Source organism: Netta rufina (assembly GCF_964035555.1).
Source record: "Netta rufina genome assembly, chromosome: 1".
Taxonomy (NCBI): Eukaryota; Metazoa; Chordata; class Aves; order Anseriformes; family Anatidae; genus Netta; species Netta rufina.
In genome coordinates, this window is record NC_140123.1 from 79487215 (window position 1) to 79515071 (window position 27857).

At 40.6% G+C, this 27857-nt stretch overlaps 2 protein-coding genes across 3 annotated transcripts in view; both read right to left on the reverse strand.

The window, feature by feature from the left end:
- Positions 1–1797: 1797 nt before the first annotated feature.
- PIGA (phosphatidylinositol glycan anchor biosynthesis class A) lies at positions 1798–8223 on the reverse strand. Its single transcript, XM_084288090.1, has 5 exons — positions 7457–8223; positions 6741–6873; positions 5461–5593; positions 3737–3943; positions 1798–2092 (listed from the first exon to the last, which is right to left on the reverse strand). Exons 1-5 carry the CDS (start codon positions 8163–8165, stop codon positions 1829–1831), a joined length of 1446 nt encoding a protein of 481 aa, XP_084144216.1. The 5' UTR covers positions 8166–8223; the 3' UTR covers positions 1798–1828.
- Positions 8224–19594: 11371 nt separating this feature from the next.
- The window catches only part of VEGFD (vascular endothelial growth factor D), a 30449-nt gene continuing 22186 nt past the window's right edge, over positions 19595–27857 (reverse strand). For both annotated transcript variants that reach the window (XM_084290241.1, XM_084290240.1), the window contains exons 5-8: positions 25551–25699; positions 24645–24742; positions 21690–21885; positions 19595–20237 (exon numbers count right to left, since the gene is read on the reverse strand). In XM_084290241.1, the coding sequence (XP_084146367.1) occupies positions 20111–20237; positions 21690–21885; positions 24645–24742; positions 25551–25699 (570 nt within the window). In that variant the 3' untranslated portion in view covers positions 19595–20110. The remainder of the gene's footprint in view (positions 20238–21689; positions 21886–24644; positions 24743–25550; positions 25700–27857) is intronic.

A 27857-nucleotide genomic window follows, 5' to 3' on the forward strand; every position in this document is an offset into this window, starting at 1 on the left:
TTTTAAAAATTGTTATAAACTAGAATGTTGCTATAAAAAAGTAACTTTTAAAAAAGTAAAATATTACCTTAATTCCACCCATTATCAACAACGTGGGGCACCATTTTAGTTAACCTCAACTTTTTAATGAAGTTTCAGTGATTCGAGTTGTAAGACAATGCATATTGTACTTTACATAACAAATGCTAAAAATTCTATCAAAAGAAAATATTTTGTATATGACATGTACTTTGCATTACCTTTCCATGTTTCATGAAAATACGTTCAATGAAATTATCAAATGTCATAAATTAGAGTAAGTATCTCTACAGAAACAAGACGATATTGACAGAAGCTGTGATTCAAATACTACCCTTCAAGGGTTTGAAAACAGTACTTTCATATTGCACAGGTTAAATATTAATACATTGCCCAACAATACATAATACTCAGGGTCATTGAATCATAAGACTTTCAGTCTTCAGTGATGCTTGAAAGGGAAATTAACCCAGTGCATTAGGCAGGGAGTAGTTTGAGGGTTGTATGAAGTAAACAAGAGAAGTTTGCCTCCTCTCACATTTGTACATTCTGCTGCCTGTTCCAACCATAAATTACTTACTGATGTACTTACCAGATGCAAGGAACTTTTTGTTTTCCCCTCAAGAAAAGCATATCTATTGGTTACTTCCATTTAAGGGATGCCTTCCCCAGATTTAAGTTGCAGGACCTGTCTGACAGTGTCTCTGGTGTGGTCTAGGTGAAATCATGCACACTAAACACTGTCCCTCCCAGAGAGAGACTGAAATGCCATTTACGTCAAAAGCAGGGGAACAAGAGGAGAAGGGAGAAAAACAAAACAAAACAGAAACACCAGAGAGAATATGGTGGTGCTTGTTGAGGCTTGTTAAGCCCTTCATAAATTTCTCTCTCTCTCTCATTCAGATACACACACGCACGCAAACACACATTACTTCATACTTTGGCATAGTCTGTTGGAGGTGTTTTCAGGCCTGAGCTGATTCTGAAGGCTAATTGTTATCATCTTAATCTAAGTAATATCATTCCTTCAACTATGTATTTTTACAAAAGCCACCTATGTACTTAAAAAAAAAAAAAAAAAAAAAAAGACATAAGCTTTACCTCACTTTCATATGTTAGTTAGCAGGATACTTGTGATGAAGATATCAGAAGCTCTTTATGGAGTTTTGATTTGGCAACAGAATGATCTAATTTTCATTAGGGACAAACTTCAAAATAATGTTGCTGTGCACACAAAACATTGTCACTGGGACACAACTGCTGGAACTAAGTCTCTGAAATTTCCATGTTAATAATGAATTTACAGTAAATTAATTATTACTGTGGAATTTCTTAGTATGACTACCTTCAAGTGTAATTTTCATCGTAGGAAAAAAAGGTATGTTTTGTTCAGTATTTAATTTTTTTTAAATAGGTCCCAAAAATCACAGTAAATATCAGGAATTGACAGGGATTACTGTAAACTAATGTAATTCTTGTGTTTTGCTTTTCCAAATATCACAAAAGTTTACACTCACTGTCTGTACTATTCGAGTTATAGAGAAAAATCTAATATTTTTGTCTCAAAGGCTCTTGACACATGTAAAAATCCACGTTCTCCCCCCAGGCTTTAAGTGCAAAAGAGATGTCCATATACTTATAAGAATCCAAAACTAAATTAAAACATAATCCTAAATTGAGGTAGCACATTTAACCAAGTTTCTTTCAAAGAACTTCAGAAAGAAACCGTAGCATTTGAAAAGTAATGTCTCTACCAGCAAGCTTTAAAACCTTTAGGAACTGATGCATTTTTTCTCTCCATTGGAGGATTTTAGGAGATCGGAGGTTCTTCTTTAACTCTTCTTTTTTTCCCAGAAAAATACTGTTTAGTCCATGCACCTTTAGGACCTGTGGCATCTATTGCAACATCAATAATGGAATCTGGAGTCATCCATCTCAGAAACACCAAGAAGAGGAAGTTCAGAACAGCAAGAAGAGCAAAAATATACCCAGTCACTGGGCCACAGTGAGATATTAGTCTGTCAAGTCGCTCATTCATGGGCAAAACCTTTTCACCTGCAACCCTCTCATATACCTAAAAAGGAGAAAAGAGAGAGTGAAATCTTAAGAGTGATGTCGCTTCTACCTCAAAAATCAAGCTTTGTTGTCAGTGTGCAAAATACAGTATCTATTCCTAACAACCAGATGTGACAAATGTTACACCAAAAAGCTTTGCAAGTTTAAAATGATTTATGAGCATTTCAGAAATTTAAATTTATGCAATGGTTAAGGAGAAAAATGAAAAGAAATCTTCTATTTTATGACAGCCCTTGAGAATATTTCACTAGATAGAAAGACAGCGTAATTTGCCTCTAATCTAATGTTACAGAGTTTTTTGAATTAATGGGATGGATTCAAATCTCTTAGACACACCAGTCAAGCACAGAGTCTGAACACGCAGTTACGAGATTTTCAACACAAAGATGGATGAACACGTAGCTGGGTGGGCAATCTTCCAATATCTGTATTTGGACAGTCAAGCAAATCAGAATAGGATTCTGATTTTTATTTAAAGAAACACTAGTATGATAAAATTCAATGAATATGGAAAGCAAATACATGGTATTAGTGACAACATACATATTAACTACAACCACTGGTCTAGTGTTTCATAGAACAGAAAACTACTATATGTGACTCAAGACTTAAATCATTCAAAAGAGTTTTGTCCTTGAGAACATAACAGACGTCATCCTACAAATACATCAGCAATGAGCTAACCAACAACACTCCTTTGTGCAACATAAGTTCTATGTGTCCTTCTCCCAGTTACGCTAACATTTCCCTTCACAGAGTTTGGTTTAATTTCTTAGGGAAGGGCAATAAAAGAAACTGAAACCTAGGCTAACTTTTACAAAAACTTTGCACCTGAAATATTGTTTGCAGCTTAAAAAAAAATCATAAGATGAATTGTACTGACAGTACTTGAAAAAGATCAGATAAACTGGTTGCGTATGATGCTTCTTCGAGTAGACTAGTAGGAGAGATATGTATCTGAGTAACAGTACAATGTAATTAAGATGTATCTGTTTCAACTACTCTCTTGTCTAAAACATAGGGGCTGAAGTCAAAAGTGACACATCTCCACAGGAGTTAATAAATTATTGCAGTTAATATTCCTTGCTAATGACAGAGATTTCAGACCAAAGCACGGTTCTAATTCTGAAATATGATTTCAAAAGCATGATAATTTATTTTCATTACGTCCATAGCGCTCATGTATATTCAGCTATGTCTGCTGGCATTACGCTACCTCGCATCATTTTAAACCACTCATTAGCATGCCACAGACAAAACTGTGTCATGAACTCTATCTTTTCATACATCTTATGCAGCATGTTTTCCAGCTATGCCAGAAGAGCTACTTATTGTGAAGACTCTGGGGAGAAAAAAATATGAGTAGAAATGTAACTAAAGGTCTAGGCTGTTCTTCAGAATACTTACCAGTACTTATGTTACAGAAAAAAATACAAATAGAGGAAAAACAACAACAAAAACGGGAAGTAGTTGGGAAAAGGAAGTATTTTGTGAACCTTTTTAAACCATGTATTTGATAGAAAATATTCAGAAGTTAAACTGAAGAATTACAAAAAGAACACACACAGTAAAGTTTCAAAGAAATCACTTTTCAGAAATGTACTTGAAGAGAATTAAAAAAAAAAAAAGTGGCTATACATACTTTTTCAGTTCTCTCTGCTACATCCCTCCAGGTATAAAATGTCTTTACTTTATTATGAACAGCTTCTGGAGATGGTAGTGTTCCCGATCTGAGCTGGGCAATAGCTTTTTCTAGACCATCACACAATGATTTCACAGAGGGTTCACATAAAATAATGAGATTTTCTGGAAGCACCTCAGGAATGCCACCAACTTTTGTACTCACAACCTTTGAAAGAAACAAAAGAAATACTACATATATTGCATAGCAATAAAGTCCAGTGATGATATTGTTATTACACTGTTTAGATTGTTTAGATGCAGCATTGAAGTTGAAGAGAGGGGAGGGGGGAAAAAAACAACACAAATCCAATGACTGCTTGCCATGAAGGCAAAGACTGCTAGGAAGCTTGGGGAGTTTTACCTGCATATGTGAATGGAAGGTCCAGGCCCTAGAAAGGACCTCACACAGCAGAATACTTTTAACAATGTTCAGAGTGACTCTTTGGTAGCATAAGACAGAAGGATTGGCCTAGTGTGTGTTTAATGAGACATCTTTCCTAAAGATGTTTGTCACAATACACAGCTAGATCTGTGTAATTAGATTTTGGATCTTCTCTCCATAGTTCCTCATGAAAACCATTACCTATACTTGGAGGAGATAATTTTACCACATCACCTTCGGTTTATGATTTGTAAGATACTGAACACTTAAAACAATTTCTTCAGAAGTTCAGTAATTACTGTTTTTAAAGGGAAACCAGAAACTACTAAGATTTGTATTCTTTAATCATCTCTAAACAGCAGGCAACAGTAGGAAAACCACAGAATTTTGGCACCCCTAGAGAAGAAAACAAATGACTGGAGAATGAATGCCACAAATACGTAGTAACTACCCTGAGAAAATGTTGGAGTGGAATAAAGCCCCTCACGTTTTCTATACTTCTTGTTTATAAGTGTCCTGGTTTCACCCCAAATTCTCTCCCCTATCCCCATCATTGACCATATTAATTAGATACTGATAACAATATCAATTAGATCAGTATCTAATTGTTGAAAGACAGCATCAGTACTGTCTTTCAAAAATAAGTTTCTTTAGATTTAAATGTGAGAATCTCTGTTCTTTATGGCTGTTGATTTCTTTTTGCTTTTAGCTGTCACTCTGCAAATGGAGCTGAATATTAGCCAGAAAGAGCTCTTAATGTGATTACTCTAGTGTCTTCTTTCTCTCTCTAACCCTCTTCTACCTTGAATCCTTGCATTCAGTTAAAAATAAATAAAATGTATGTCAGATCTTGGTTCAAGAAGAAAATGGGTGTCAAACAATGGCTTAGTCTGGTAATTCAATATGTCTGACTGACCAAAGTCACCCATGCAACTCCTCATTAGGCAGCATCAAAGTAAGCCTTCATGAACACCAAGCACTCTATATTCTGGAGAGGAGTACATACAAAACAGCACTCTGGAGAGGCAGTCTGGTTTGTTCAGAGATCTAAGAATTAGCAGATCTACATGTATTCCCATCTCTGTTCAAGTTTCTCCTGAGAGCTTAAGCAGTTTTGATAAACCATTCTGTCTTACTTTCCAGGTTATCTATAAATGTGGGCGATATTTGCTCACCTTTATAGAGACAGAGCTTTGGATGAAATGAAATAAAATGTTACAAGCACATATTATTTAATCATGAAGCTTGTTTAAAATGCAGTCTAGATAGTTAAGATCTCTCTTTTTATTTTATTTTTTTACCTGTAGGCCACAGCTTGCTGCTTCCACAATTGCCATACAAAAGGCTTCAGTGAGGGAAGTGTTGAGAAAAATATGCCCCTGGACTAGAACATTTCTAACATCCTGGTGTTCCAAGGCTCCTAGGAGACGCACCCTGCATATAAGAAAAATATAAGAGAAACACTAGGTTTATACTGTAAAAATGCCATATGTTACGCATATACTAAAAAATGAGTTCCAGTAGTACACGCTTATTTATATAGAGAGAAGCAGCATAGACACCTTTGTTCTGTTTTCTCTAAATTTTGACCAGCAATTGCTTTAATGTGGTAACCATCTTAAAAACACCGCTACCGAGCTTGCTATTTCTGGAAGAGAACACAGCTTCATGCAGTTAATAATTAAGAGTTATCACTCTTTCTCTGCTTAGATGTATTATCTGAATTTTCAGTGTGAGGTGTGATCAATCTCAGAGTCCACTGGCAAAAAAAAATAATTAGGGTATCAGTGATCAGGACCTATTCTTTTGAAGAGATGGTGGGAAACCAGAACAGGATGAAGGAAGAACAACAAAGAACACTAAAGAAAAAATACAAATAAAAAATTGATCTTTCATACCAGGGAGTCACAGAAGGAGGAATCACCGACTGAAGTACAGAACAGGCAACAGGAAATGAAAAATTAAGAACCTTTTGCTTCCTGTATAAAACGACTTCTGAGGAACAACAAAGACTCAAAAAAAATATACAGACATATGCATTATGGAAACATTTTGGTGACACAGTAGCACCAAGGAACACCTTTACCTACAAGAACAGGTACTGTTTAAGTCCTGCCCTGAAGAGTACCACATTGAAATAAAAAAGTAAAATGAAGCAAAGCAGAGAGATGTCAATAAGAATGAAACTTCCAAAACTATTAGCAGTTATCCTTAAAAGCAGCAGTGACACAAACTCGCTAACACCTCGTACCATACAGTAATCCAGCAGAAGTGATTTGAACATTGTCATTTCAGAGAAACAATAAATCAATGTCTAATTCAGATTTTCTCTGACTCATGTGAAAGTTCATACAGGGCCAACTTGCAGGATCATAGTCCAACTCTGCAAGTGCTCAGCTGGTGTTTGGTCTATCTGCTGTGCTTTCACTCAATAGTTCTCATCTTCTCCAGCCTCAAGATTTTGGGGTTTGTTTGTTGTTTTTTTGGAGGGTGAGGCAGTGAGCGAGGGTGTTAGGGTATTGCTGTTGTCTTTCCCACCCTTAAAATACAGTGAAGGATCATAAACATGCTTAGAACAAACCTGTCATGTAGCTGGTATCTTTCCCGGACTTCTTCCAGTACGATTCGTTTTGGTCCTTCTCCTCCAACTAAGAAATGCAACTCTGGATACTTCTGACAGAGCTCAGGAATTATACCACTAAGCAAATCTATACCTAAGAGGAGAGAATTTAGGACAAGCTGTATAAACAAGTATTTGATTTTAGAAGTTATCATGATGTGGCCTACTGTGTTAGCGCTACTCCGGATGGGAAAAGTCTCTTGAACAGTTGTACTGCTGAACATAAAGCTCTTAACAAGAAAAAAGAAAGCAAGCAAACAAACAAAAAACAATATGTGATCTATTAGGAGACAAATATGATGAACAATGACTTAAATTGATGATGGTTGATTAAAAAAAACAATTGAAAGGTCTTTAGTAGAATACATAGATCAGGGTACATAGATCATAGACCATATCCTCCAGATAAGCCAAACCTTTCACTTTACAAACTCCAGCACCTGCAATGCTGGAAAAGAAACGGGCCTCTAAAACCAACAGGTGCGAACTAAGGTGTAGATTCCTTCTTCTTGAATGCACTGACACAAATGCCCAACCCTGTCAGCTCACGAAGTAGTGAAACCCACTTCAACCCATGCCATAAATCCCATCTACCTGGTAATTATATCCAAGACCTTTCTTACCACGGCCTATAGGAAACGGTAACGAGGGTAAACTTGCGTTTTAGGCCCCATTACCTTTCCTGTACACGAGCCTGCTGACCACGACGATGGTGACGGTCCTGTCATCCCTCCGGGAGGGGTCCGGGGTGAAGTCGGTGGGGTCCACGGCGTTGGGGATGACGGAGACGATGCGCGGGTCCAGGGCCGCCCGCAGCACCGTGTTCTCCTTGCTGGTGTAGGAGACGCAGATGATGTGGTTGGTGTCGCAGAGCGAGACGGTCAGCAGCTTGTTGGTCAGCACCGAGCTGACGTCGGCGAAGCCGAAGAGCGAGTGGTCGGTGAACACCGTCCGCAGCCCCATGGTCTTGGCGTGGAAGAGGGCGTCGTGCGCCATGGCCGAGAAGGAGCTGTGCGCGTGGACCACGCTCACCCGCTCGCGCAGGAAGATGCAGCGCAGCAGGGGCAGGCTGTGGAACAGGGTGGTGGCCGTCGACTGGTTGTACATGACGCGCAGCGGCAGGTAGTACACCTTCAGCCCGTTGCTCAGGTAGCGCACGCCCCGCCGCCCGCCGTAGGCGTGGGTGACCACCAGCACCTTGTGGCCGCGCTCGATCAGGCACTGCGACAGCTGGTAGATGTGGCTCTCCACGCCGCCCATGTTGGGGTAGAAGAAGTCCGACACCATGCACACGCTCTGCGCCGCCGCCGCCGCCGCGCCCCGTGCCGCACGGCCCCCGGCCGCCATCTCGGCACCGCTGCCGCCGGCGGAGCGCCGAGGCGCCATCACGGAACGGCCGCAACGGCCGCAACGGCCGCCCCGTCGGGCCCGCCCGGCCCCGCCATGCCTGACGCGGGCCCTTTAAGAGGGCGGCACCCTGCAGGAGGGGCGGGGCGGCGCGGGGCGGGGCGGGGAGGGGAACGAGCGCGCGCGCGCGCCCGTACCGGCCGCCCACCGGGGCCGCCCCGGGAGCTCCCCCGCCGCCCTCCCGTTTCCGGGTACGGCCGCGGTCGCCACGGTAACCGCGCGGCCGGCCCGCCCCTCCGGCCCGCTTCGGCCAATCGCCGCCCGGCGCTGGGTCATGCGGGAAAAGGAGCGGCCAATCAGAGCGGCCAATCAGAGCGGCCTCGGGACGGCGGGAGGGAGAAAGGGAGGGAGGGAGGCGGCCATTAGGCGGTGTTGTGGGGGTTCCCCTTCCTCTCCCTGCCCCGCCCCACTCTGGGTTGTGGCTGGGGAGGGCTGTGCACAAAGTGCCTCGTCCGAGCTGCGGGGACAAATAAAGTGAACTGCGCGCCTCAGGCGGCGAGTGCTGTCACACACCCCCGGGTGGGGGTCTCCTGATAAAATAATAAATGAATAAATAATAAAAATAAACGGTATAAAAATAATAAATTAATAAGCAATCATAATAAACACGCCTCCTGATTTACTTTTGGGTTCTGTCAGTCACGGTGGGGTCTCACAAAATTCAAAATAAATAAAGTAATAATATATTATCATGTATTTTATTAAATAGTAATATTAAAATAAAAATAATTATAAAAATATATTTTATCCAAATATAAAAATAATATATATCATTAAATAATGAATAAATAAAAGTTAATAAATAGTAAGTCTCCTGATTTACTTTGGGGTCTTGTCAGTCACAGCGGGAGCTCACACAACGTTCTCCAGCCTCTTGCTGCAAGTTTTGTTTCTCTGTAACTGGAAATAAAACCCAGCATTTTTACAAACAGCCCAGGGGTTTGGAGTTTGGGAAGTGCAGCAGGGTAGTGTGAGATGTGCTCTGTCTCAGGGAGCTGGCACCGCTCGGCTGTGCCTCTCTGGTCTTCTCAACCAGCTTTGAAATCAGCAGTTCTCACCCCCGGCACTGCCTTGTCCACTGCTGGCTGCCAAGAACTGATGTTATCACACCAAGCTTTGGTTGTTCATGTCTTTCCTGTATGCTCCTACAATTATGCTTGGCAGCTGCTTCTCCTCGCCAGCATTTCTGATGCGAATTTTGTCCAATTCGGTTCTATCATCACTCCTGTGCAAATATGCTATGCATGAGTGGTGGTATGAGCTGACCAAGGCTACGGTGCTGGTTGGATTCCAGCTTGCCTTAAAGCCTGGACAAAGATCGGAGGTGCCAATCCGAAGAAGGAACGAGGAAGAAATCAGGCACTTTACTCTGGGACTGAAAGAGCTGAAAGACTTTATTGTGCTGAATAAGAAAACTGTTGCTCATTGAGGTTTTCTGCCACGTTAAGAAAGGTGAGACGGGTATTGGTACATCTGCACCTGTCATCAAGTGCTCCTCCTGAGTGGAATGCCTGGCAAGAACCTGAATTTTGTGACACCATGCTGTGAAAGAAGAGCCAGAGTATCAGGAAGCCATTGGGGTCCTAGTTCTCAGCAGAACCTGGAGCCTGGATGTAAAACAGTTGTCTTAAATGAAATCTAGGAAAACACAAAGTAGTGCCAGGAAAAGGCGAAAAGTACTTGGAGGTACTCAGCTGCAGCACCCTGGGAGGTGATCCCTGGTAAATTACAGTAGTAACCTGCTTCAAGGGCAGGCTGCCCTGAAGAATCAAGCTGTAGTACTCACTGCAACTCTAGCTGTCTGAAAAACAAAACTTTTTTTTTTTTTTTAACTATCTGGAAAGTTTTTTTTCCTTTTTTTTTTTTTTTCCTTTTCTTTTTAGACTAGCTGTTGCTAATAAATTCCGTGAACACTCTGTAGAGAAACTGTAATTCTTGGTATGCAAACTTAAGAGATGAATCGTAATCAGTGTACAACATAGCAGCCTCTCATCAAAAAAAAGAAGTAAAGTTTGACATAGCCCATAAGCCAATATTAACCATTGTGCAAATCCAAAATACTCTCAGTGACCTACAAAACCTTCCGCAGGATACACCCACTTCATCTTAGAAACCTCTTCTTATGCCATGGGACGGCTATGATTTTTTTTGGCCCTCTGCTTATCTGAACTTTGGAGTGCTTTCTCAGCAGCTGGCCATAAGCTCTGGAATGTCTTTCTGGAGGAGGTCAGGAAAAGTATTACAGTGAAGCTTTCCTGCATTTGACTTTGCATATTAACTTTGATGTTCAGACATCCATGTTCTACGTTAAACGTGTCTAGTTATGTTTAGTGTCATGTCTTCAGTCCAATTCTGTCACCCTGTACCAGCAAGTTCCTTCCCTTGTCATATTCAAACTATCCTGAAAATTTTGTCTACCTGTGAGCCTGGAAAAACCTGTAGTTGTTCCAGGAAAGGAAAGACATCCTTGCTACTGCAAAGTTGGCAAAAATACTGCTAAATTTTCTATCCACAACTGTTTCATGAGATTGGGGTACCACACGCTTTTCCCCAGCTGGGTTGCTGTGTTGTATATTCAGAAAATTGTCATTAATCTTGGGCATATTCAGAATCTGTCCTGCCCTGATCTGAGGTTGAGCTGCTATAAAGGGACCAGCAGCTGAAGAGGAATTCAGGTTTCGTTCTTTCCTAAATGCCTAAACTAGATGCATTCACTCCGTCATTAAAAGTACATACAAGGTCAGAATAAGACTGTGGAATATGTAAAGTAGGGAGTAAAGATGGTAACAGTAGACAGTAAAAAACAATGATAGCAGAGTAATTACTGCTTTCAAGCCTGGTCCTTGAATGCTCCCTAAAGCACCCTTATGAATTGAGTTAAAGGAAAGAGATGATGGAGGAGGCTTAAAGAGACTCTTGTGGCGTTGTTCTGGTAGCAGATGTCACCTTGCCTCAAGGAGATCGCTTCAGTGCTCCTGAAAACACAGAACTTTTTCAACAGGTACCACGCTAAATTATCTCCCTCTCAGCCCACTCTCACGCTGAGTTTGTCACAGCCCCAGCCTGATGTACAACATTGCATCTATTGAATATCTTGAGCACAAAATATCGGCTTGGTGGAGTGCCTTTGCTGTGTGTAATAAGTTGGTGTGTTAACTTAACACATTCGTTTATCGGAATATGTCTAAAGCATGCAGTTTATTATTTCAAAATGTTAGTAGTTGGCAAGAACAGATAATTGGTTGTCCACAAAGTAGTTCACAAAAGAACTGCACTGCTCCCCATCCTGATACTATGGTGAGGGAACAATTGTGGTTCTGGAAAATAAATGCCACAAGAAATGGTTCTCTGCTCATAGAGCAGTAAGATTTTTTGCGTTTTACTGGTATGTCTCCCTTCCAAGCACAATATCTAAGACAGGTGAATTTGCTAATAGATGTGAGAAGTTGATCAGCCGCTCTATGTCTGTCAGGTCTCACATCTGTATCTACCCTGTGCTCCTAAGGCACGTCCCAAGGTCTTGATATCTCAGTTGCCCTCTGTTCAATTCAGCTTTCACCCAGCCAAGATCCCAGGTCTGCTTACCGCTCAAATCAGGATGGTGACGAGGCAGAAGAGCCAGCAGGCTTTGGAGCCATCAGTGTGCATATACCAAGGAGTGGTTTGTGATCTCCTGAGCTCACACACAGGTCATGTCTCTGTCCTCACCAGCACAAGACTAGCTCACAGTGCACAACGTTTGCTGTGGATTATCCTCTTTAAATCCTTCACCACACCAGTGGTGTTCTCCAGGGGTCGATTTTGGGGCCCATTTTCTTTAATATATTTACTGATTACTTGGATAAGGGAATTGAGTGCACCCTCAGTCCTTTTGCAGATGTCTCCAAGATAGGGGGAAGTGTCAATCTGCTGGAGGGTAGGAAGGCCCTGCAGAGGGACCTGGACAGGATGGGTTGATGGGCAGAGGCCAATGGGATGAGGTTCAACGTGGCTAAGTGTTGGGTCACAACAACCCCATGCAGCACTACAGGCTTCGGGAAGAGTGGAGAAGCTGGTGGTCAGCCTCTTCTCGCAGGTAACTGGTTATAAGACTAGAGGGAATGACCTCAAGTTGCACCAGGGGAGATTTAGGTTAGAAATTAGAAGACATTTCTTCTCAGAAAGAGCAGTCAGGCATTGGAACAAGTTGACCAGGGAAGTGGTGGCATAACCATCCCTGGGGGTATTCAAGGAAAGGTTGGACATGGTGCTTAGGGACATGGTTTAGTGGGAGACATTGGTAGTAGGGTGGTGGTTGGACCTTGCAGGTCTCTTCCAACTTTCTTGCTTCTATGATTACATTCAGGGATCATTTTGGTGAGTGCCAGGTCTAAAAGCCCTTCCCTGTGCCCAGCAGGAGCAGTCCCTGGAAGCAGATCTGGGCTGCTGGCAGTCTTCTGCCTATTCAGCAGAGCCAGTGATCCCACTTCGTGGCTCCCCACATGGGACAGAAAAAATTCCTGGGCAAACAATACAGAATGATGACTGGGCTCTCCCTGACAGCTCAAATCGGTCAGAAATGTGGGTTAGCTTTGTACTGGCAGACCTAATGGATATCTGTCCTACAGCCAGCATACAAGCGACATCAGCTCTCTGACAAGTAATCTGACTAACGTGACAGAAATGCAGTCATGTGCCAGTATCTGATGTGGATCACATATGATACAGTAACAGGCAGATCTGGTATCAATTGTTATGAAGCCACAGTCTGTTGACTGGACTAGACTTGGCTTTACTATTTTATTTATTTTTTTATTAGTTTTGCTACAGTTTACAGTCTATTTAATTGCAGGTCTGAATTTCCATTTCTGCAGCCTCGAGGCCATTTCTGTGCTTTAGCGTTTGCACATCATCTGTGGTAGAAGAGAAGGCCTGTCTTACACTTCTGTTTGTACATTTAAGACAGGACTTGACAAATTCGTTAAAAAATCTTGGAAATTTATTGCCAAAGAGTCAATACAAGATGAAGTGCCAGAACTCTCAGATGGTTCAAATATTAAAATGCTAGCAAAATAGGTTTTATTGAGAATTAAACAACTCTAAGGACTTAGTGGAGGAAAGAAAAAAAAAAAATTGCAGTGACAACAGCAGATGGAGCTATTGGAAACGTAAAATCTTGGTCCTGGTGGGGATGCAAAATATTTTCTGTACAAAGCTGCAGAACCTTCACCTGGTATGTTTTATATCCTACTACTAATGCTCCCACCATACATAAGCTCCAGAATGTTGTCAGTACTGTTCTTTATGTTTGTGGTACCCGTTATTGTAATGCCGGCCTCTGCTTTCTACACAGTTTGAATTAAAAGAAAAATGAGTTTCTTATTTAAAAATAAAAATAAAAAATCCAATATTTCAATAGTTTGTATCTGGCCTTAAACTGTAAAGCAAGCATAATTCATTTTACATGTACTTTAAAATCCATCCAAACAAGTGTTTCTTTAAGTTCATAGCAGTAGTGTAGCCTTGAATATGTAAAGATAAAAACAAGGCAAAGTCTCTAGAGGAAGCAGTAATTTTTATTTGACTGTTAGAGTGTACAAAACTCTAACTGTTTGGGTTTTGTTTTTGTTTTTTACAGATGCTTTCAGGCTCACAAACTCTTTTTGAGGTTTGAAATGGAAGCCACAGGCTTCAGGCTTTCTGCAGGTTGGAAACATTGCTGTGAGTATAGTTTAATTACCGTGGAGCACAGCAAGGTGATAAGGTGATAGCCCTCCAGGGAACAGGTAGAGAGGGTAAGCAATTATTAGCTATGAAATCTTTAGGGGTGATTTGTGGATGGTTTTAAAATAGTATACATGGGAAAACACCAGAGCAGAGAGAGACCAGACGATTTTAAAGGATTTTTCGTAATATGCCTTTGTAATTGAGTTACAGGAAAATATTGCAGTTTATTATGGAGGCAGTATTGATAAGAAGTGTTACATAGTTCTTGTGAAATGTTGAGCCTTTCCTTGTGTTTTGTGACTTGTATTGTTTGTTTTATTCTCAACAGTGAAGCTAAATAACAGCTATGCAACCACGTTTGAGAATTGAAACACAAATCTGAACAGTTAGCCCATTCATAGGGAGTAAGAAAAGCTTTCCCGAGCAAGAAAGAAGAACAAAGGAGGCACATGAATGTGCTTAGACAGCCAGATCAGGGGTCAAGGGAAAGTTCTGGATAAATACTTTACCATTGAGTCACCTGACAGTGTGATGGGTTAGTCTGGTTATCTTGCATCAGTTTCGGCTGAACCTGTGAAATTAAGGTAAATGCCACCAGTACAGTCCTCACCAGTTAAAAATACCACTTTGCAAAACAAGTGGGGCAGAAGACCAGGGGAAATGCTTCCTTCTTTGTTACCTTCTTGCCTCTTACTTTGTAATTATACTCAATAAGCTGACATTTTTGATACAATCGTTATGGTTTAAAATATATAGCATATACTAATGCAGACTAGAATAAAGTCGTTGATTATTCAGCCATAAATGTGCCAAAGGTAGCTTTTGATGTTTAAGATATGAAATAGTTCACACTAAGTCATGAATCCTCAATGCTGTGAACCTGGGAGGACCTTTCAAATTGAATGGTATCGTAAAGTATGATAAAAGTGAAAACCAAGAAGGGTGTTAATGGCATAGAAGTCAAAATATAGACCAAGCCCTGACAGCATCTTTTTATGTACTCATTTTGCTTTATTGGCTAAAGGAGCAGTTTCCTTTTAAGTTAATTTAAAACAGACTTTCTCCCTCCTGGAGTGAAAATTTTTTATTGAAGGTTTAAGTAACTGCTGATGTAGGAGTCTGACAGAAATTAAACAAATGGCAGTACACCATTTATAACCCCTGACTTGTTTGTTTTTTAATGTAGAGTGTAATAAATGAGAACACAGATTCACTTGTCCTGGTAACCACCTCGTACTTCCACAAAGGCTTATTCCCAAATGAGTCCCAAATTAGAAGGTGACAGCTCCTTCCATATTTTGAAGTTGAAAAACATTTATCAGTTATTTACAAAATATAAATAGAAATGGCAGCTGAAGGAGCTTCCACTACTGTTGTTTTATTTTGTTTTCTGGATTTCCTTTTCCTTTCTTTACACTACTGTAAAGCAAAGTAACGATTGATTTAAATAACATAACTCCAGGCTTACTGTTGCACATGAAAGCAAAAAACATATTTTTTTTTTTTTTCTGACAAAATGTGCAGACAGGGGACGTGCTAGAGAGCCACATGATGAGTAAGGGCACCCATGTGGGGAAGAATGGCTGGAAAACAGGAAAGAAACTTAAGAGTCAGCTGGACCTGATTCCCAAAGGTTACATATGGATGTATATGCTTGCAATGTATATGAGTATGACAGGATTTATGTATGGTCTGTCAAGCTTTCCATGAATAATGCGTGCTATAAGCAGTGTCACAGTACGTGACATACGACAGCTTCTGAAGTAAATGGCAGCAGTGCATTCAGGATTCACTCGAGTTTCTTCAGTGTCACCTCTGTCCTTCTGGAAGTCAAGTACAGTCTTAACAAGTAGATAAAGATTTCCTGACTCTTTCAAATGCAATGGGAATATATTGCTCATTCAGTCTTTTTCCTGCCCCCTCCCCCAAAAAAGCACATGCAGGTTTGAAAACTAGCTAGACATAAAAAGTGATATTTTTTAGAAACTACCTGCACATTTTTTTCAGAATTAACAGTTTTTATTTAAGTAGTGTCATTCCTATTATAGAGATGGATATGTAGAGGCCATAATCCAAATGTTGGATTAAAGACATCCCTCATTATATAAAAATTGAGACACACCATAACAGGAAATTTTAGCATTATTATTCTGGCTATGAAACCTGTAAATCATGTCCATATGTTTAAAAAGCAAGTCATGCTGAACGCAGTAATAAAAGGCATTTCAAACTTCAAACACTACGTTCCTCTGTTCAATAACCTTCCCTCTGAGAAGGTCATTTAGTCATAGGTTAAAAGCTAATGACATCAGTCAAAAGCCAGATCTGCCATGAATTTTGCATACCCCATTTAAGTCTCCTGAATTGTTTTATTAAATCACTGTTATTAAATTCTGATGTATTGATATGAAAGATAAGAGAAAGCATTTCTATTCCCAAGTTTATTGAATATTTTGAAATGGATCGACTCCAGAATTTCTCAAATCAAATAACACTATAAATTCTTACAAGTCCTCATCAAATTCTAATTATCTGTTTTTGTTTCCATCTCCACCCAGAGCCTCCTTTTAGTCATAGTTTTCCAAGCAAAGGATTTGCAGCCTGTGCCACGGTATTAGCAACATCCGGATCTTCTTTGGGCTGTGACAACGATGATCATCATGCGGCACTGGCGTTCACAACATTATGCTTAAACTCTTGAGCTTTTCCACGTAGTGCTTGGGTGAGTGCTATAAATAGCCAGTACGTGCTCTAGCTTTGGTTATTTTCTCATCATACAGGAGAGCAGGACGGAAAAGTGCGGCACACAGCAATGCAGAGACTGGCACAGAGTCTTACAGCTGGGGATCTGCCAGGATGGAAATTTATTGTAATAGAAATAAGCTGCAAGATCCCTGTGCTGCCAACACAGTAGTGCACTGGCACAGTCCAAAAAGAACGTGACTGAAGGCTTCAGAAGATGGAAGTGCCTTTCTTAGTCCTTTATGCAGAAGCCAATGGGAGGGGAAGAATGGCCAATGCTCACACTCCGAACCATTAATGTGTAGGGTTAGAAAAAGGTATTTTCATGTTCAAAGTGTGAGTCTGGCTAATTCAGAGCCTTTGGGTACCTCTGCTTTGCCACCCAGCACTGTACCCTAGGTTAGGTGAAGTGAGAGGAGTTGCATCCATCCTACAGAGCTGCAGGGGAAGGCTGTAGTGCTGTCCTGGTGGTGCTGTGTGGTGTCTTTGGCAATGGGACACCAGCAAGAAGCATCCCCTTCCCCTGCCAGCCCTGGCACAGTGTGTGTGCTCGTCTTGGCCTCATTTTGCGTCCTGGAGCGCCAGAGGCAGCTGGCTGACAGATGAATGGGTTCGTGGAAGAGGAAGACTTGAGTGAGGTGCTGTGCTGCACCAGGAGGGAAAGAGGTGGGGTGTGATTAGGGTGCATGTATGCACACGCACACACAGACACTCATCCCCGTTCTCCTATCCTGCAAATGTTTGGGTCTTAACTTTGTGTGCCAGACAATCCTATTTGATCAAAGACTCACATTTGTAAGCCTTCTGCAAATTCTGAACACATTTTCTCTCATTTTTACAAGTTTCTACCAAAAATATTTACCTAAGCATTTCACAAAGTCATCCAAAATAGTTTATCACAAAATTTTGAGGTTAAGGGTTAAAATCACTCTGTGGCTTAGGCTGAATGAAGCCTATGGATGCAGCAACATCTCTCTCCTTCCCACTGGGATCTGCAATCCCAAGTGGGACCTCCAGGCACAAGTCTGTCTTACTGTGGTCTAGGAAGGTGCGAAAACCTCAGAGCAGGGTTCGCAGCAGTGGTCAGTGATGGGACCTTTCCAGCCTCAGTATCCAAATGGCTTTTGCACTCTCCTGGGGGTTGGATGGCTTATGACCAAATCCCTCTCTGCCTCACCAAGAAAAGCTTTCAAACATGGTTTTCAGCTCCTTAGTGATTGCTTTATCTAAGAGCCTTCTGGAGTTGGAGCAGACTTATTTGTCTCTCAGGTTGGAGCAATTCTGTGTTTTTTTTTCTTTTTTAAAAAATTAAAATGAATTTCTACCCCTGTCAGGGTGGAAAGCTGAGGAAGCCTCTACAGATCAGCATTGACAAGGCTGAGACATAATTAATACAGGACTCCAACTGCTAAATCTCAATGTAAGACAAGCTAGGAAATGCAAAAGCTTAAACTCTTTCCACGTTTCACTCAAAGTCAGACCTCTGCAAACCCAGAGGGCATCTTCTCATCCTGCCTTTTTATGTCAGTACAGCTCTACTGACTTCAGGAATTATTTATTCATGAGCCTAGCAGGTCTCCAGTCAGATCCAACTTGTGGAAAACCATTCATTTTCCAGTTGTTGCACTGTTAAATGACACTATAAATAACTGCCCATGGGCGATGTGGTTATAGTAAAGGAATATACGTTAACTTTCTTGACACTGAAGAAGAATTCAGCTGTACAAACACTTATGTATAGTTTCAGGCAAAGGTGTATTGTTACTTCATATGCCACTAGTGCCATCAGTTAAGTGTCTGGTTCAGTGTGAGGTGCCTGGGCTTGCAGAGCACCGTGCCTCTGCAGCTCCTTTGCTTTCTGAGGAATGTGCTAATGGTGTAGACGACATTAATTCCACCACAGGGTCGGGAGACCCCTGACTACAGGTGAGGTGAAAAGTGATGGGAAGGTTCGTTTCTTTTAAGGACCTTCACATAGCTCAGAGACTTCACCCACCATGAATATAAGTCTGAATTTAGAGCCTCTCAGAAAAGTGAGGGAAGTATAAGGGTGTGCTGCTTTTACTGCCCGTCTGGCTCACCTTATTTTGCACTGGGGTCCTGTTCTGGTCCTTGTTCATGTGGCAGGCCAGTTGCATATGCCTGTGCTGTGCAGGAAACCCCGCGGCAGGGGAGCCCAGTGTAGATGAGGAGGCAACTTAAAGGATTCTTATAGGATTGAGTTCTGATTTTATTTTAAAGAAATCTACTTTTCCCTATAAAAATACGATAAAAATAAATAAAATAACCCTCTGAGATGCATATCAAAAAGCTATTTTCTATTCCACACATTGTGTCGACCTTTCCATCTCCATTGCAGTTGTTTCATTTCCTCTGTTCCCTCCACTCACAATGCAGTATAGAATTGGAGAGTTCGGCAAAGCGGAAAAAATGATTCAGTCATCAAGACCATCATTTCCAGTTCAAGATTGCTGCTTACAATATTTTCTCTAGAATGACTCAGACCAGACTTCAGTGGCTCAGAAAATAATGTTGTCCTTGTACTTGATTTGGTTAAAACACTGTTATTCAGGCCTCACACTGGTGAAAACAATTTCAGTGCAAAGGACATATTTTCATGGCATGGTAAGTTAAAAGCAAAATTATCGTTTCCCTTAGAAAATCACTGAACAGTTAGTACTAGTGTGGCTGTTATCCCCTTAGGGAGATTAGCACACAGGAACAAATAAATAAATCACACATGGCTGTCAAGCAGACGTGGGAAAAATTATTCTTCCATACTGAAATTATTGGACCAAGTGACCTTGTTTCGACCTGGGGTTGGGCAGGAGCCAGTCCCAGTGGGACAAACATAAGGCTGTGCTTGAGGTGGCTTTGGGTTTTTGCTTATTTTCTTTTTGTTTGGCAGAGTTTTAGCATAACAGGGAAAAAATCAAAACCACTTGAATAACTGATGTATTTATTTTCTTATATACACTTAAATATGGCACATCTGACAGTAGTTGTACAATAAACTCAAAATGATAATCAAAGCTGGACAGTAGATCAAATAACTCAGTGCTGACCCTATTAGAAGCCAAATCCTGTACACTGAATTTCTGAAGAAAATTTCACCCTAGAGTTGCGTTAGCTAAGGATTCAGAGGCTAAGATTATCTAGTCTCAATTTTTGAAAGACTGGCTGGTGACTGCGACTGTATTACCAATACCAGCTTCATCTTCCATAGCATAACATTGAACTGGCTCTTTCTGTTCTTTCTTCCACACAGACAGAAATTCATCAGTTGTTTTTACCTCTTACAGAACAATTATCAGTGTCCCAGAGGACTGACCTGCAGTTAGTGATAAATAAATAAATGCAGACTGGATTCATTCTTCTGCTGTTAATGTGGAAGATGTTCGTGTTTACTACTGTTCGAAAGTCAGTGACAGCTACGTTGCGAAGCAGTGGATTTTTGTAGAATTGAGGAAGTTCAGTCAGGGATTTTCTTTGCTTTGAGACCCATGAGAACCTCTCTTCTCCTTCGGACAACGACAATGCCTGGCGCACGTTGGTTTTGCAGTGGGGCATGTTCTGGGTTGGGTTGGACATTTGTCCTCACAGCTGTTTAATGAAGGAGAAGAAAGCAAAAAAGAGAGGAGCATTTTAATATGATAATTCTTTGTCATTTTTCCCAACTTTTTCATCATCAGACATGTAGGAGATGTTTGAGAAAGTGCGGACACCCTACAATAGAGGGAGAAAAGACTTTGCTGCCTGGCAGTTCTTGTCTGCAGCAATGTCTTCTTGCTGTCCATTCATCCACAGTCAGCCTAAGTAACTCTTTCATTTCTTGCGAGCAGTGAGATCCTGGATAGTGCTGCCCTCAAATTTTATGAAGTACCTTAGCTTACTTGATGCTTCAGCTTTGGTCCTCCAAGACTACCGGGTATAAAAGGCTGGCATAGAAGTCCTGTGTCCATATCACAGTCATTTCTAGGAGCTACACTCATGTAATCAAATGATTGCATTGATACCCTCTCACACCTGCAACACATAAATGACCAAGTCTCTGATGCTCACTTTCAGCTCTGCTGATTCTTTTAGCTATTTGTATACTTGTTGCCATCTATTTTATGCTTGTCCATATTTTCAAAACTGAGTCTAAAGATGCAAATGTTACTTTTTCCACAGCTTCCTCTCTATGAATGAACCTAAGAGGTCTATAAGAATGGGCCCTATAGGTGACCATGAAGTGAACTGCAGTTCTGATAATTTACCCAGGGAAACTGAATTCTGACTGTCCACACAAGCTTTCAGACTGAGTTCTTGCATGCTCTTGGTTCTCTACATGTGACCAGGGTTCTCTGAGAAGGAAATTTTTAAAAATAAGGTAAAGAAAAAAAAAGGGAGTATTTTAAAAGCATATTTTCCATTTAAGTTTTGCCAAAGAAACCTCAAAACTAGTTACACAAAAAGATTTGGAAAATGCATGGAGTGCAATAGCCCCAAAACAATTTTCCTGGTTCTTAGAGGAATCAGACCTGATTGCATGGCTTTCCATGTGTACAAAATTTCATTAGCTCTAGCAAATCATTTGCTCTGAGGACAAATTTAGTAGGGAATGGGCTGCATGGTGTGGATGTTAATTTAGGGTACCTTTGTCCCTAGAAGTTCATGAGAAAGCATTTGGCTGTCACAGAGAACACAGGCTGGGTTCTGACTCGCTGGAAGTGCAAGATTCAGTGTCTCACAGCAAATCCCCTTTGTAACACAGTAATTTCAAGTGTAGCATAGTTTTAGAATTCATTCCCCTAAGAAGAGGGAAAAAATAATAAACCTAGGTAGCTGAATAACATCCTTGTCCAGATTTCTCAAAACATGTCAATTAAATAAACCTTAGACTCTTCTATGATGTGAGTATTGTAAAGACTATATTATTATTATTATTATTATCTTCATAATTGCAGCAAGGTATTTCATCCTGGGTGGCACTCCTGGCTAATTCAGCACTTGCACCTCCAGCATCTATGCAAGCTAATTCAGTATAGGCACTGAATGACAAGGAGCACTTACCTGCAGGTTTCAGCATGAAATATCTTGTGTTTCTGAGCACAGCTTTCCTGGCTCTCCCTACACAAATAGCAGCTGCAGTTCTCTTTACTTTGAAAGAAGTCTGTGGGACACTTCTGTCTACAGATGCATTCACAATTTTCTTCATCAAATTCCATATGTTGTCCACACATAGCCAGTTCAGCAAGAGGAGGGAGTCCTGCAATAGTTCAAAAAACATTTAGTGTTAGGCTTTACAGAGCTAAATCCTGCTCTGGAAGACACCGGCTCTTTCATTGCAATCAGTAGGACTCAGTTGTGTACTCTTCGATTTATTTTAGTCTTTATAATTTCTGCTGCAATTTACAGGGCAGAAAAGGTCTTCTCAAGTTTTTCAAGGGAGGAGTGAGCCGATTGTTTCGCTAACTCTGATACTGTTATTTCTTGTGGGTTGAACCCTGCATAAAAGTACTTTATTTTGGGGCTGTATATCAGAAGTGCCAAATGTTAGGTTTTGGAACAAACCTTTACTGCACTGCAGGTTTTAAAAAGAAAAATCTTAGAAAGGATTTAGTGAATGCCCATACCAAAGTTGCATATCCACACAAATTAGAACCTTCACTGCTCAATGTATCTTACTATCCATACACTCTGGAAATTTTTGCAAAAATAATATTACGTCTAGCATGATGCAAGCCAGTCTAGCACTTCAATAAGCAACATATGTACACTTGTCAGTTAAAGACAGGAGAAAATACTTTGTTTCAGAAACAAAACCCCAGCCAAGGGAACACTCCAATACCTCATCTATCTTCCCTCAAAATATACATCTGGAGTACAATATGAGGCTAATCCTAGAAAAAAGGGTAACATATTTTCTGAAAGCCACATTAAAACACTGGCAGCACATCCCTGGTTAAAGGTCATGGCATATAATGTGTCACTGGAAAGGTAATTTCCTGTAATTTTACAATTAGCTATTGGATTTAACCTAGGGAATGTGGAATGTAACCTGTATCCGTGACCTCTGCAACCTGAGCTCTGCTCTTACTGACCAGAACAGGCCTGTACGTTACTTGAAAGAAACCTTCATCATTACTTACTTAATGCTGAAAAACCAATATCCAAAAAAAATAAAAACCAAGTCCTATTTGAAGAGAGGAAAGAATCTGCCCCAAATTCTTGGAAAACAAACCACATCCTTGGGGTGATAAAGCTTGGCGTGTATGAGTGTTTCAGTCTCACTGTTTTAACATCAAAGACAGAGTTTAAGTTATTTTGTCCTAGCCACAGCCAAGCACAACGTGCTTCAGAGAGTTATATTTTATCTGAGGAAATATTGAGTTTATGTCAACAAAAGCTATAATTCAACAAGCCACAAATTCTGATCTCCATGCTGACCTTACAAAAGGCCAAGAGTGAAGAGGACTTTGTCTATTCATAGTCCTTTGGACATACTCTGAAATATGGAGCACTAATCCCTTCTTGAGTGAAAAGACTAACATGAGTTTAACTACATAACTTGATGGTCAAATGATCTGATCCAGAATGAGAATAGATCCTATAGAAAAAGATATGCAACCAATCTATTAACCTTAGGACATTGTAAACAACAGAATAACTTAAGAAATTATTTAGTTTTACTTTAACTTGCTTGCTGTCTCACTTTTATCATTGCCTTGCTGGATTTGCTCTTCTGCTTGCATAGGTTAAAACAGAGAGTCAGGGCTTCTATGTCCAACTGCTCTACTGCTGTCACAATTTTACTTCAACTATTTACAATTTCCTAAGAAAAACAGTTTCTTTAAAAAAGAATTACATAGGGCTTGGGGAAGATTTAACTTTACTCTTAATGTTTACTGCTAGTGGGTATATTTAGACTTACACAGTTCCCCCACAGAATATTTCCTGCAAATATATTTGACAAAGTTTTCCATGAAAAGCTGAGGAGAAAGAAAGTACTGGACACTTGTACTTACTTTCATAGATTTATAGAATCATAGAATCACAGAATGGTTTAGGCTGGAAGGGACTTTAAAGATCACTCAGTTCCAGCCCCCTTCCATGGGCAGGGACAGTTCCCACCAGACCAGGTTGCCCAAAGCCCCACCCAACCTGGCTTTGAACAGGGATGGGGCACCCACAGCTTCTCTGGGCAACCCGGGCCAGTGCCTCACCGCACTCTGAGTGAAGAGTTTCCTTCTAACATCTAATCTTAATCTTCCCTCTTTTAGTTTAAAGCCATTACGTCTTGTCCTATGCCTGACAAAGAGTCCCTCTCCAGATTTCTTGTAGGTCCCCTTTAGGTACTGGAAGGCTGCTGTAAGGTCTCCCCAGAGCCTTCTCCCAGAGCCTGGGGATTGTTCAGAGGCTGAACAATCCCAGCTCCCTCTGCCTGTCTTCATTTTACCCTCTCCCATTTTCTTCCATAAGCCTCCTAAATACCTTATTAGACTACCTAAAAGATAGTCTAATACTTTCAAAGATTATAATCTTCTACACTGACTACAGCTGATAGGAAGGACTGATTTTATCCATCTTATTTCTTATTCCTGTTACAGCTATTCTCAAGAATTTCCCATAATGAAGATTCAACATCTTCCCCAAGCAACATATTCCAGGGGATATTTTTTTTTTCTACAGTTAAAAAGCTTTACCTAATGTACATAATGCAACCTAAGGGCAATGTAAAAATAAAATAAAAAATAATCAAAGGTGCCTACTTTGTTAACTCTTTTTAATACATTCCTGGTTCTTATTTAGCTTTCTAATATAGATGGAGTAAAATGTCCATGGAAAAAACATGAGATGGGGATAAGCATATACGAGCGTTTATTTTCAGGTGTTTTTGCAGCATAAGCCAGGCCCAACTAAGGATGTAGAATTAAAACTGTACCTCTCACAACAGGAAATGGAACATAACCAAAATGAAACACGAGCAGCTTGGACATAGTAAATATATGGTAATTTTATCTTTACCTTCCCGTCTGTTGGGATGCTGTACATCTACAACACATTCACATTTGTCACTATCCCAGATCCATCCATTATGGCAAAGTTTGTTGGCAAAGGGACAACTAGGAAAAAAAAAAAAAAAAAGGAAATTAAAAATAATTAAAAATAATATCAAGAGCAGCATCAGAGTCATTTGGCAAAATGAACCTATGCTTAATGATCTACAATGAACTTTTTTCAGACTCAGAGGGACCAGCCTGACTTTCAGGTACTTGGGTCTGGGAGCGAAGCTCACAAACTGGAAGAAGGCTGAAGTTCTTCAGGGTCTGCCTAAGAGGATTCAGAGCAGCCAGCAGGCTGAGTGATGGCTAGAAGTGGCTTTGCTGATATGTCACCTATCCCCCAGCCCAGAAGTCTAGCTGAAGGGCACTTTCAGGGTCAAGCCTACATGCAGGGCTAGACAGGGACTTCTGAGCTAACTTTAAATGACCCTGTATCACAGAATCACAGAATCACAGAATTCTGTAGTTGTGTTTCCAGAGTGTCTGTTGAGTTAATGTAGCCAGTTCCCATCAGGACTACAGCTGCTATGCCATACTTTGGAGTGAGATGTGAGATCGCTTTTCTCCAGACACTGAGCCGGACAGATGCAAACCAGGACTGATTACAACATTTAAAATCCATGGTTTGCATCGATTCTGACCCAAGGTAACATGAGGTACAGCAGAGTGCTTTAGGTTGATCTCAGTACTCTCATGTGCCCTGGCTAAGTAATGTGTGAGCAGAACTGCTCATGTCATGTTGAAAAAATAAAATCTTTTGAGATAACAGAAAACGAAGGCACCATTATAATAACCAAATCAGAACAAAATAATTTTCATACATTGAACCACACAACATAGGTAGTCACTTGTAAATGAGACAACTTACCCATCTTCTTCCGGGTACTGGACAGATCTTCGTATGATGGTGTACTGATGACGCTGGGTATTTGATAAACATTTACAGCCAGTATGATTGGCAATTTTGATTGGCACAGGCTCTGGAACACTTGTCAAGGGAACTGAGATCTCAAAGAGCTAGGTAGGTGAAATAAACATTATTTTTTTTCCAGTTTCCATTATGCAATTACTATATCAAATCAAAACTTCTTAGCTTTTGCCACCATTTGCCTCACCATTGCTCTTTTCTAGCAATAGTTACCATAGGGATGAATGAGCAGGTGGGCACTGAGGGTTCTGAAGTGAAAGGCGAACAATGCCTATCACTGTAAAAACTTGCCAAAATGGTCATCTCAGAGTCATATAACCAGCTACTAAATACCCAAGATCACCCCAAAATCTTTGCAAATGCACTCAAATGCCTCTTCTGGATTGCTAACAGAAGATGGAAAAGACACAGGCATTGGGAACTTTGTTCTCAATTATATCATCAGTTGAATCTCAGCCACTCATAGAAACATTTAGCATTACTAAGGTACTCACAGCTTGCACCTTTAGGTCCCTAACTTAAGCTCCACAGACTTCTCAGAGACAGAGGAAACAGGAGTAAATAAAAGACAGTTCAGTCCACTTTAGTTGGGTTCCTCAGAGAATCATTCTTTGTTGACTGTAGTAGGAGACTAAGGAACCAAACAGCAATCTCTGGGTAGCCTTGTAGAAGCTCTGGTTCTCTGGGCAGCTCCATGTAGGAGTCATTGAAGTGACCCACACCCTCTCTGACCCAACAGGCCAGCTTTTTTCAAGTGGAAAGTAAGGAATAAAATACTTATCAACATGCCAGGTTAGTGCTGCATGCAGATTCAGTGGCTGAGAAATAGTTCTAAACCTGTTTAGATATTTAAATGTAGGTGTCATAGTCTCTAACTTCAAGTGGCAGGAATATCCTTCAGTGGATATTTTATGCAAGGAAAAAAAATGTACTCTTACTTTTATGGGAGTAATTTCATAGATTTTAGAGAAGTCTGGTCTGCTGGTAGTGTGTCCAGGACTGGAATTTAGCTGGGGGCTCTTGAGGGAATGGTTATTTTGAAGGGCACTAAAGGAATGTTACACTCTGCAGAATTGCAGCTTTTCAACAAACTTATGAACTGCTGCTCCAAAAACACATAAATAAGTAAATACTTTTTAGCGTGACCTAGCTCCCTGAGCTGATCAGATGTCTTTTGTGTATAGCCAACAGCTCATAAGTGCTTTCTCTGTCTGGTGTGGAATGAAAGCAATTAATGAACATTGACGCAAGAAGGACAGATCCAGTGTACCCAGACACAAAGGAATTGCATTACAAAAAACCTGAAACAATATGGAAGTGAATCAGGCCTGCTGACCTTCAAATGCTTTCCTGTAAGAACTTCAGTCTTCTGCCCTTAGTCTTTGTTCTGTCTTAAATAAAAACCTATTTGGTAACTAGAGTTTAATATATTAATATAAGTACAAAAGGTCTGATAAGTAGGGGTGCCCAAAATGAAGATTAATCTAGGAGGACCTGTCCCTTGTGTTCATTTTGTAGGTATGGATACAGATGGTTTCAAACAAAGCACTGACTGAAAGTACTGAAGTTGGAGCTGTGCTCATTTGCCAACTGGAGCAAGATACCTCTGTACATAGATGCTAGAGGGAGTCTACTGAAAGAAGCTCTGGATACTCTATGCTCACTTTTTGGCACCAGTCATTAAAATTCACATATTTGTTGCTTTTTGCACCTAAGCAATAACTGGGTGCAGGTTTAAGCCTTTCTTTTCCAAAGTAACTTGTGATTTGGGACATTCAGATCCTGAAGCATTCAAGCTTGAATGAAGCATGCAATGAGCAGTTGATATCTTCTGCTGCAAATGTCTCTTTTTAAGGCTCACAAAGCTGTACCTCAATAACTATTAACCATCCTTGTGGCATTAATGGCAATTTTGAGAATGCAGCTCTCAAACTCCTGGTCCCACACTACAAAATGCCCCAGATTTTCTCAGTCCTTTGGTGGAGAGTTTTCCCACGAGCCAATGCTCTCAAGAGGTCCCAGGTCCAAGTAACAATACGTTAGAGAAGCATTATATCCCGTAATGTCGTGTGAGCCTACAGTCACTTTCTCAGGGTCTGATTTTCCATCTCTACACATATATAAACATTTGTAATAATACGACATGAGTGTAAAATGTCATTGCACATGCCTGCGTTTACTCCACATGGATAAAAAAGTCAATTCTTCTGTTTGTTATGACAGAGTAGACAGATCTTTCATAACAGG

What these genes read in the sequence shown, in the direction of transcription:
- PIGA (XM_084288090.1), bottom strand. Translation starts at nt 8,165, where the DNA reads ATGGCGCCTCGGCGCTCCGCCGGCGGCAGCGGTGCCGAGATGGCGGCC. An exon ending in CAGGCTCGTGTACAGGAAAG is followed by an intron (nt 6,874 to 7,456) that starts GTAATGGGGCCT and finishes CTCTCCTCTTAG; the next exon opens with GTATAGATTTGCTTAGTGGT. An exon ending in TAGCAGAGAGAACTGAAAAA is followed by an intron (nt 2,093 to 3,736) that starts GTATGTATAGCC and finishes TCTCCTTTTTAG; the next exon opens with GTATATGAGAGGGTTGCAGG.